Source organism: Populus trichocarpa, chromosome 11 (genome assembly GCF_000002775.5).
Source record: "Populus trichocarpa isolate Nisqually-1 chromosome 11, P.trichocarpa_v4.1, whole genome shotgun sequence".
Classification (NCBI taxonomy): domain Eukaryota; kingdom Viridiplantae; phylum Streptophyta; class Magnoliopsida; order Malpighiales; family Salicaceae; genus Populus; species Populus trichocarpa.
In genome coordinates this window covers 19,080,551-19,091,715 of record NC_037295.2, presented here as the reverse complement: position 1 = coordinate 19,091,715, position 11,165 = coordinate 19,080,551, and the positions used below count along the sequence as shown (strand labels likewise).

Sequence of the window (11,165 nt, the reverse complement as noted above, 5' to 3'; positions counted from 1 at the left end):
TAGGATTTTAGTTTTTGTTAACATGTCGATCTTGTTGAGAGTTCTTGTTATTTCCTTTATTTATATGTTTTGCTTGCATTCAAGGTTTTTCTTTTTATTTTTTTAATTCAATATCTTAAACGTTCTATTATTACACTATTTTATTTAAAAATAATTTTTTATATTATAATAAGTATTATGAATTTTTATTTGTTTTTATTGCTGGTTTTAAAGAATATTTTAAAAGTTTATGAAAAACTATAAATTTTTATATAATTTGTTTAATGAGAAGTATATTTGACGCTTAGTATAGTAGAGTGTCATTATGGCACCACTCTAGCATTGCTTGTCACGGACCAGGAATTCGGGTCATGAATATATCAAATGTAAATTAATACAATGATGAATCACTATGAACACGTCATCTAAAAAAAAGAAGATGTCGAGACGAATTAAATGATGCGGCATAAGCATGGCTATGACCACCGGTGTCAGCTGCACGCGTCACCTGAAGATAGAGGAGTAGCTGGCATGTTTGACCGCTTCAACAACTTTTTCTCTTTTATTTTATTTTGACAAAGACAAAAATGGTCATGGAATTAAATGATAATAACAAAAAAACTATTATGAAATTACTACTAAGCCCTAAAGTCAAGGCTAATAAAATAAAAATCCTATAAAGCCCCTGGATCCAAGGTCAATATTTTAAAATTTTAAGGGTGATATAGTAATTTAACTATTACAAAAAATTAAAAAAAAAATAATATTACCCCCAAACAAATTGATAAAGGATGACAAATTAATCTCATAAGAAGATTTTTTTTACCCCTAAAAGCCAGTTCATCACATTTTCTATCAATAATAAAATTATAATTTTACTATTATAGTCCACATTAAATCAAAGACATATCTAATCCCACATGTTTTAGGTTTTGTAACAAAACTCTTCTTTGTTATTTTTTCGTTGTAGTTGGAATTATGATTATGAATTCTCTTAATTATATTTCAATTGATAAATAACCCTAAAAACGTTTAATTGAGTTTAATGAATATGTTTAGATAAGTAGGTGTAATAAAAATAAATTCAACTTGAAATATGTATGGAAACATTTTTTTTTTTAATCTTTAATGGGGTAAAATATAAGTTAACACTTTTTTCACAAGTATGATCAGATATAATATTATTATTACATGGATAATACAAGAATAATATATATATATATATATATATATATATAAAATTTATTATTATAGAAAAATAAATTACTTCACTTATTTACAGATAATTGAGCTATCATTTGTTCCAAGTCTTGGAGTCAGAATTCGTATTGGAGGCCATGATTATGATGGTCTTTCGCATGCGTCAAGTGTGCCATTTATCATGGTTGACTTGTTCAATATGAGGTCTATTACTGTTCAATATCATGGTGCTTGGATGATGTCAGGTGCTAAACTAGGGGAAGTTTATTATAGAATTGCTGAAAAGAGCAAGATTCATAGCTACCCTGCAGGAGTTTGTCCAGCAGTTGGTGTTGGAAGCCATTTAAGTGGAGGTGGATATGGTAACTTAATGAGCAAATATGGTTTCTCTGTTGATAATATTGTCGATGCAGTAGTGGTTGATGCTAGTGGTGATGGTTTGGATAGAGAGCGGGAGGGGGGGATCTTTTCTGAGCTATCAGAGGAGGTGGTGGAGCTAGTTCTGTTTCATGGAAAATTAGACTAGCTCAAGTCCCTTAAACTGTCCCTGTTTTTAGAGTTGAAAGGACATATTTGGAGAAGGTGCATAAGATGTTGCTGATAAAACAGATGAAGATCTCTTTATAAGGGTGGTCTTGAATCCAGTTGCTAGGAAGGGGCAAGTGGCTATCAAGGCCAAATTCAATGCTTTGTTTCTTGGAGATGCACAACGACTTGTTTCTCTAATGGATGAGAAGTTTCCTGAATTGAGTCAGTATTGTTTTGGTCTAATTATCAAACTTGTACATCTAGAGATGTTTTTCTTGAGAGACATTCAACAAAAGAGAAGTGCTTGAAGAGGAAATCGGACTGCGTGCAAGAGCCTATTTCAAAGACTGATCTTGAATGAATGTGGAAGAACATGATCCAATTGCAAAAACCAGTTTTGACATTCAATCCTTATGAAGGAAAAAAGAGTGAAGTTTCAGAACTTGACACTCCATTTCCACATAGAGCGGAGAACATTTACAAAATCCAGCATGCAGTGAGTTGGAAAGAAGGTGTTGAAGGTTTGGATCGCAACTTGGATCTTATCAGAAAGCTTTATGATTATATGACACCTTTTTGTGTCAAAATCATCAAGATGTTCATATCTAAATTACGGAGATATTGATCTGGGAATCAATGAAATTGGTAATGCTAGTTATGAGCAAGCTAGCAGTTGGAGTATGAAGTATTTCAAAGGCAATTTTGACAGGTTGATGCTAGTAATGGTGGATCCAGGTAACTTCTTTACGTATGAACAAAGCATCCCATCCCTTGCAGCTGCTTCTTGGAAGAATAGAATGTCTGAGTAGGTTCCCATTTATTTAAATATTAATAGGTTTCTAAGAGCAGCTCTGGAGTATTTTATATTTTACCAATGTATCAAAGAGAGGGACCTCCATTCATTTCTCTGGTGAGGCTCTCCTTTTGTATTGGTTATAGGATTCTGGTGTTGTATACCATGCAAAATCGTTCTTTTATAGAAGGTGATTCTTATGAATATTGTAATAGTTTTGAGGTGAATTTATATTTTTTTTTTTGTCTCTGTTGTTTTTATTTTTTTTATCTCAAGACAGTAACCAAATGTTTTTTCTCGGATATGATAGCTGAAGTTTTCTTTAGAGTCCTAGCTAATTAATGATGTCTTTTTAGCTCAAATTCTTCTACTGTGTCTATAACATCTATGGTATCATAGGTTGAAAGAGAGGATTCTTCACCAACTTCCCATGAAACTGCATGCTTATTCTCAATATTAGTTTAGTTTCCTTCTAGCAAAGCAAGAAATCTCATCCTAATATTAGAACAGGACAGGAAGACAAGAGGCATAATATTCTCATCTTCCAACACAACATGTGATTACTAGTAGTCTATTGGCAGAAAGATCTCAGCAATAGCAGTCTCAGCCAAGTTTAGCACTTATAAGTCCCTCAATTGACCCAAGTAAGCCTGCTATTGTTATTAGCAAGCAAGCAAAGCTAAATGTTCTCAGCACAATCCATTTTCTTGTCCAAGCACCTATTTTCTTCTGCACAAAGTACATTTCCACAGGAAAGTATATTGCCAAAGGCCAAAAGTTCAAGGCTCCAAGCACTCCCAAAACTTGGTTGAAGTAAGGGAAGGCCATTGCAACAGCAGTAGTTGATGCAACATATACAGTTCGGAAACATAGCCGGAAAAGATTGATATGAAGAGGACGAATCAATGGAAGTTTGAAGGAATGGAAGTTATTCACAAAACCACTGCTTGGAAATTTCCTACTGAACCATCCTTCCACAAATGCAAACACAGGCTGACTATATATCTGCAAACAGAACACATGAAAATATCTAAACCATATGAGCAACCTAATCGATTTTATAAAAAACTTATAGATTTCTCAGATATTTGGAGGAAGCTCTATGCTATCAGAAAAGCACTATGATGATATGATCACAGTAAGAAAATGTATTATTAGACCTTTAACTTCATGATTATGAAATAATTATATTTTTTTAACAGATTACTACTGCATATTTTAAGGAGAAAATGATCTCTGCAGTGAGGAATTAGATATGTAAAGAAATTCAACATTTTGAGCAGAAACAAAAGCGTGACAAGGTCAAGAATTAAAGACTGTGTAATGAAAATTTGATACCTGATATCCTCCCACCAAATGAAGAACAACGCAAGCATTTGCTAAATCGACGAGCCAGTAAGGCTCAAAGAACCCAAACCCAGTCAAGAGATTTCCAGGTGTATTGTTGCCAAAGGCTGCGTATCCAAAGCATCCACAACATAGGTAAAAGAAAGTTGTGATGAAGATTGAAATCATAGAGGCCTTCTTCATGGTCTTATTCTCTGGTGGAGGTGACTTCAAAGTATCCTTCATGCAAAAATTTCTTAATTCACTTCAGTCCCCAAAAATTTGTTATTAGCTGCTACTGCAGAAAATGAGTTGCTGCAACGAAATTGAATTTCGAAAAGTATAAGCCAAACCTGTATCTCAAGCAGAATGATCGAGTATGGATAGGCAAAAGCAATGTCCCCCAGTGCTTCAAATGCTAACCATAACTTATTGGCAGTAGTGGCAGCTGAGACTCCAGCAATGCTCCCCTTAATCGTCCCATTTTCTGCAATCAGATAAGTTTTAGAGATGAAGTAGCTTCTTCTCCCAATTTATTATCCATGCTTATCTTACATACTATGTCTGATTACCAGATAAAAACTGAACAGTGATTCAAGGCCCCGTGGGGACTGGAGAGTTACTCATTTCTCTAGTCCGAAAAATTCTAAATTCTCTATGCTCAGGTTTCTGTTCTTTTCAATACAGAAACACAGTAGAGAATTGAGCTTCGAGAGCTGTTTGCTGTAAGCTACTGAAAAGATTGAGTCTTTTCTAGCAGAGCATGATGTCTACTGAAAAGAAGTGGCCAGATTCGCAGCAATACCTATAACTTGTGCAACACCAAGTCCAAATCCGATAAAAGAGTAGGTAAAGGACATGATTGCTGCAATTACCGAGAGCCATTCCATGTTATGAAAATCAGGAATCTGTGACACTAGTATCTGAACAGCTCCAAATAGCAGCATATAAATAGCGTCCCCATATTCACATGAAGCTTTATGCCCTTCTCTATGGTAACAGTTTGATCTTTGAATTGCTCTACATTGAGAGGGAAAAAAAAATATGTATAATCAGACAGAAGTACCTTCATCGAAAACATGAAATGAATATAGACACAGATATATTGAGACTTAATGTTGCAATGGCATTAATCCAAAACAATCTTCAACACAAGGGATGAAAAAAGGCGTAAATCACAGAATTTAGCGAGGAGGTACCTCATACTAGTTGAAGTAGTAATAACATAAGCAATACCAGTTCCATACATGCTCACATATTGAAGCAAACCACAAAACCATGTCTGTGTTTTACCTGAACTATCACTACATCAAGTTAGGAAGCATATAAGGCATATCCTAAGTGAAAAATATACAGGGATTCACAAGACAAGTTACAAAGGTAAAGGGCAGGTGTTAAACTACCAAGATTAACTCTAACAGCATGCATGTAAGAGTAGTTTCGTGTTCCTGTTATGGGGTCAGGGGACCTATAGCAATCGGAAAGGAGGAAAGCTGAAACATAGGTGACAATCGCAAAGCAAAGCAAGGAAACTGGCCCTGCTATCCATCCTAGCTGTGCAGTACTCCAAGCCAAGGACAGAACTCCAGATCCAATAACAGCAGTAATAATATGAGCAACGCAACTCCATAAGGTTCCTGGTTGAGTTTTCCAGAGGCACCAGATTCAATATTGAATTGAAAAAAAGGCAGTGAACTTAAATTACAAAAACTGGTCTTTGGAAATTTCTTTACCAGTTCTCAATGAATGCCCATCATCATCACAGCAACCATTTGCCAGTTCAAGAGGATGTTGGACTGCCATGACTATTCAATTCACGACAGGAAACTATGTTCACTAAAAGTTTTCTACAACCTGGATAGCCAAAAGAAAGGGCCTAAGTACTCTTAACTGTTTCTGAATAGAACACGACAACTAGCTACATGAAAGAAGCTACACAATTAGATCCTTTGTGGCTAGCGTTTCTACAAAAATAACATTAGAGAAGAAAATTCAATGCTGTATTCTTTGTGGAGGAAGAGTACAGCTATACTAAGCAGGAAATGCCATAAAGATAGCAACTTATCGAGATAATACAAAGAAAAAGAGTAGCAACTTCTATTCAAGGTGCAATATGTTCTCGATCAAACGAGTTGATTATAACATGCGCGATTATAACATCAATTAGTTGGTTTTATTAAAATCGGTCAATCAACAAGGACTGATTTCTAATATCTTACAGATCCTACCAAGTTGGGAAATGGACCAAGTTTATATCTAGCTGATGTGTGAAAGAGAAGCAAAGATGAAAACCATGAAATATACTTGACACTGTGAGACTATGACTGCTTGCCACTCAATTTGGAAATATTTCAAAGCAATGCTCTAGCTTCTTTGCAGCCAAGAACTTCTGGAAGGCAATATTTATAAGGGTTTTGGAAGGATAACATGACAGCTCACAATAATGCAATGAAATTGGCAGTCATCTTCATGTTGGCATATCCATTGCCCTCTTTACTTACTTCACATCCAACTTTACTACTTTTGTAAGGATTTTAACAGTATCTTCAATACGGGACCAAAGAGGTGGGTGAGCAGTCTTCTTCTATGACAAATCATTCAAAGTAATAGCTAATTATTTTCATGTTTGAAAGAAAAACTCCCATTCCTATTAGCCGGTAAAAGCCATTTCCTTTTTCATCACAAAAAGGTTAGTGACACCTATAAGTTTGGTGCTTGTTCCATCACAACCACTTCTCCTAGAATGTTTCATTTGGATGTTTCTTTTCCTTCTGTAATGACCATGCAATCATGAATCAAGAGTTCAACTAAAAACTGGAGAAACATCAAAATTGCTTGCACGAATCTTCACAATCATAATTAAATCTTGGTGGGAAGCATGATTCTGACCACAGTAGTCCAAAAAATCACGTTCTTTTCCTGTAATTTTCACTCTTAAAATGATAGCATACAAGAAGTCAAACTTTCTACCATGAAAATGGCCACTGTCTCATTTTTCTTGGATATTCATGTTCACTGCCCTAACAACGGCAACATAAATGACACATAAAGAGCATATATGTTTGTGTGTGTGTGTGTGTGTGTAGGGGGGTAAACAGGAAAGAGCAAGCTGTTAGATTTTTGAAGGTTATAAATCCTGACCAGACTCCTACCATAGAATATGCCGACAGAGGTTATGGGAATAGATACTTGCTCACATACTTGCAACTATGAGTAGAATGCATGCCGCCCCGTCCTCTATCCTCTCTTCGGTAGTGTTTGGCATTGTGGTAGCGGTTATTTTTCAAAATGTTTTTCACATGAAAATGGATCAAAATAATTTTTTTTATTTAAAAAAAAATTAACATCATTACATCAAAATAATCTAAAAACACCAAAAAAAATTTAATTTGAAGCAAAACAATAATTTTTTTGAAAAACACTGTCACACCGCAATAACAAACAGACCTGTTTTTCCTTTGTTTCCCTCTACACAAGTAATCGATGTTTTTGTTTTTGTTTTATTGGATAGTGAAAGCACACCAGTATAGGAGGAAGATGTTTATGTCTGCATCAGAAGTGCCAAATTGAAAAAAGCAAAAAAGGAGAGAAGACTTGTAGAAGACTTGCTTTGTAACATTATTATCCCACTTGTCAGCATGCTTGGATTTTTATGTCTTTATTTTCAGATAAAAAAGCCTCCAAAGCATCTTCTACAATGGTCCTTGAAAGTACTGCCTCATAAAAGCAGAGGAATCTGGGCTGCTCAGACTGTTATCATTGGCCATAGATTGATATTTTCTGAAGTTTCTGTGCACCATTTTAGCTTTTGTGGTCACTCAAGAATCCTTTTTTTTCCTTTTATTTTTGAGGGTCAAAAACTCTCGAGAAATACAGTAAATCTTTCGGTTTCTTAAAACAAGTTCCAGTGAGTTTGAGGTAGCATTCAATATGATTGCTTTACCAATCCCCTGATGTGCATCTCTACAAAACATCATGGAGAAAGAAATACTTCTTAGCATTCCCTACGCATGCCTACTCTGCTAAGGTTTATGCTTTTGAGATTTTCCATTTGTTTGTCCCACAGAGAAGAAATTGTCTTCCTGGTGAGAAAAACAGAAACTTCTTCCATTGTCACTAGTTCTTTCCCTATAAGAACTACAAAAAAAGGAGGCTTGGCATTGACAGAAAGACAAAAGAAAAGGTTAGCATATGTAAGGCTCAGAAAATATATTGCCCCCCAACATGAAAAGCAATCTTCATGGACCATGTAGTTTGATTGGGTCAATCAAAAGGTGTGAACCATGGCATGTACCAAAAAGAAGTGGCATCTTGGCTATTCTATCATCAAATCTCACTTTGTTGACAGGATTTTCTCTGAAACTTCAGAACTTTTAAGACATTTTGTGATTTGCCAAAGATACTTGCTTGTTAAAGCAATCAAGTGGTATCTTTAGTTGCACTCACTAATATTAAGAGCATCTCAATCAAAATATATAACAAATCTCAGAGACAAAGATGTGAAATTCTTCTTTGGATAGGCAAATTCTTCCTCAAGAAATATTCATGAAAAACAACAGCTCACTAAGATTAAGTTCACCAGAGACAAAGATGTGAAATTCTTCTTTGGATAGGCAAATTCTTCCTCAAGAAATATTCATGAAAAACAACAGCTCACTAAGATTAAGTTCACCTGAGAATGGACCACTGGGGCAATGAATCACAAGGGTGCAAGTTTTCTAATAATTAGAGCAGTCACTTGGCAAAAACTAGAAGTAGTTGGAAGGACAAGACAAAATGAAATTCTTGCTTGTAACTCGAAGTTATCTAGCATCAATAAAGCATAGAACAACTCAAGATTTTGGCTGCATGTTTTTCAAGTTTCTCAAACAAGTTCATCATATAGAAAATTAGGAAGGAAGCAGAGAAGGGTTGAAGTCTCACACCTTATGCTACCAGCAGAAGTAATGGTATAGGCAATTCCACACCCATATAAGCTCTCCTCGGCAAATATTCCACACACTACTTGGCTTTTCTCTCCTGAAATTGAATTGTCTATGTTGTCAGAATTCTGAACTCACTACTTCATTATAAAATAAACAGTGAGCAGTTTAAGTGCACTAGAGGCCACTGATTATTTAAGGAATCAGTAAGACAACAACTGCTAGACTATAATTCAATGCCTTAGTCAATGATTGTGTGTCATACGTAACAGAAGTTGGTGAAAGGGATACGTTTTTTGCATCATAGTCAACATAATGCAACTGAAATTTAAAAATGGAACATATATTTATTGTTTGTTACTACTAATAATTAGGATGGTCCGGTTCTACGGTTTGCACTCCATATATATTCTCTCTTTTTTAAGTCGAAAAAACTCGGAGACTCGTTGGCTGATCAGGTTAGATAAAACCTAGATAGATGTGTAATCATTTTGGCATGATTATTAATTAAAAAGGAACCCAAGAAAGGTCAGGATCTCGATTACATGTTAGCTAGATTGACTCAATCAATCCAAAATAGCATTATTTCAAGATTTTTATTTTAAAAATAAAAGTTTAACAAAGTTGTTTTAAAAAAGAATTGAAAACAAAGTTAAATCAAGTTTTTATTAAGTTATCGGTGGATTGATCTATTAGATCGATCAGATTTGACAATATTAATTCTCACTTTGTTTAATTTGAAACCCAATATAAATTAAATTTTGAATTAATAACTTCAACCCGCCAAAGCGAAACGAGGTTTAATAACCGTGCTTGAATCATGCTCTCGTTCATTTACGGGGACCAACACTCCCAACAGTTATACCCTTGTGCGTGGAACGATAAGAAGATGTGTATATATACTACTCACCCAAATAAAACTTGACAGCTTCCATGTAGGACCTGTTTCTGATGGGGCCATGTTCAGGATCAGGAAATCTATAGCAGTCACAAAGAAGGTACGTGGAAACAATGGTGATTGCTGCAAAAAATATCATGCATAAAGGACCTGCAATCCATCCTAGTTGAGCTATGCTCCATGCAAGTGACAATACTCCTGCCCCTATCACTCCTGTAATAACATGTGCTGTTGCAGTCCATATGGTCCCTTCAAGTATTAAAAAACAAAATAAAATCAGTCCAATATGGAAGGAAGATGGTTTTAGGGTCATCATAGCTTAATGGACCTGGATTGGGAAGTAAATGTGGCATGAAATTTCGGAACAATCAGGAGGTTCTTGTCCCCATCTTTCCAAGTATTTAATTTAAAATGAGTTGTCATATTAGTGGTGACTGGTGAGTATTCCCGCCTGTCACGCGGGTGGCCCGGGTTCGATCCCCGGCACCGGCGTATTTTTTCTGCCCATTACAGAAATTTCATGCAGAAATGCAACTACCATTCAAACCTACCACACAACCCACCAACCTTAATTAGATGAAGAACATGAAAATCTACAGGAAACCCTTTTCTGGGATCTAAGATTATGGAGGAAAGTCATTGTTAACAAAAGAGTCTAAACCTTAAAGCAAAATATTATCTTTCTCATTATGTTCTGTAAGAAGAAGAGATGACATGAAGACTAGACATGGAAAGGTAAGTGAAGGAGATGAATACCAGTTCTTTTGAGAGGCTCTTCTGATTCATTAGCTGAATGAAAGCTTCCAAGCAATGGCAATGGCAATTCTTCTGTTCTATCGCCCATAGGAAATGAATTGCCAAATATGTAGAGCTTCACTTCTCATGAAAAGAACCTTTGCCCTCTTTTATAGTCTGTCTTGTCGTAAGATGACTATGAAGGCTAGCAATGGTCATGTGTTTTTTTTTACAACTCATACAATTTTATATCAAACAACACGGGCTTTCTTTCATAAATAATTTTTTTATGTAAATATGTTAGATGTTATAGTAGTTCTTACGTTTGGATAACTATATTTTTTTAAAAAAAACTATAAACTATAGCTTTTTATAATCAAGATTTCAAACCGAAAAGACAGTGACATGCCATAAATATAAAAGTCATAATGTTTATGCATACACGTTTCCTCTGTATGACACATTGGTATGAGTGATTGAAAATGGTTTGTTGGTTGATCGTGACTGCACCATTTGGTGAATCTTCAATTCCAGAGTCTTGACTAGGGGCTAGATTACATGGACGGCACTGTAGCATCTTGCTGTTTTCATTTAGTTTCTTGCCCATCATGTTTTTACCAAGCTTTGCCATTTTGTAGCTGTAGACATCATATCACGAGCGCTGCCCCCATTTTGGGAAGCTAATAGATTATCTCTATGATAATAGATCACGTCTGGAGGAAGATTTGGAAAACATCTTTTCTGGATAACTTGCAGTGGGATGTTTCGACTTTGAACACACTAA

General features: G+C 35.3%; 1 protein-coding gene and 1 pseudogene across 6 annotated transcripts; one reads left to right on the top strand and one right to left on the bottom strand.

The window, feature by feature from the left end:
* The first annotated feature begins 1,192 nt into the window (after positions 1-1,192).
* On the top strand, positions 1,193-2,698 carry LOC127903960 (berberine bridge enzyme-like 8; annotated as a pseudogene).
* A 215-nt stretch (positions 2,699-2,913) lies between these two features.
* LOC18103552 (probable amino acid permease 7) lies at positions 2,914-10,565 on the bottom strand. 6 transcript variants are annotated; one of them, XM_024581547.2, is made up of 9 exons: positions 9,659-9,675; positions 8,752-8,845; positions 5,560-5,680; positions 5,230-5,463; positions 5,026-5,119; positions 4,632-4,846; positions 4,180-4,313; positions 3,839-4,066; positions 2,914-3,505 (listed from the first exon to the last, which is right to left on the bottom strand). In XM_024581547.2, the coding sequence occupies exons 3-9, from the start codon at positions 5,627-5,629 to the stop codon at positions 3,104-3,106; spliced, it is 1,377 nt and encodes a 458-aa protein (XP_024437315.1). In that variant the 5' UTR covers positions 5,630-5,680; positions 8,752-8,845; positions 9,659-9,675; the 3' UTR covers positions 2,914-3,103. The 6 variants fall into 6 exon arrangements, with proteins under 6 accessions (XP_024437315.1, XP_024437314.1, XP_024437317.1 ...); XM_024581546.2 differs by lacking the exons at positions 8,752-8,845; positions 9,659-9,675 and adding an exon at positions 6,055-6,313; XM_024581549.2 differs by lacking the exons at positions 8,752-8,845; positions 9,659-9,675 and adding an exon at positions 6,119-6,313.
* Positions 10,566-11,165: the final 600 nt, after the last annotated feature.

Excerpts from the sequence above, each read along its gene's own strand:
- LOC18103552 (XM_024581544.2), bottom strand. The coding sequence starts at position 10,490 with ATGGGCGATAGAACAGAAGAATTGCCATTGCCATTGCTTGGAAGCTTT. Across the intron at positions 8,846-9,658 it reads AGCTGTCAAGTTTTATTTGG|GAGAGAAAAGCCAAGTAGTG; the intron begins GTGAGTAGTATA and ends ATTCAATTTCAG. Across the intron at positions 4,067-4,179 it reads TCATTCTGCTTGAGATACAG|GATACTTTGAAGTCACCTCC; the intron begins GTTTGGCTTATA and ends TTTTGCATGAAG.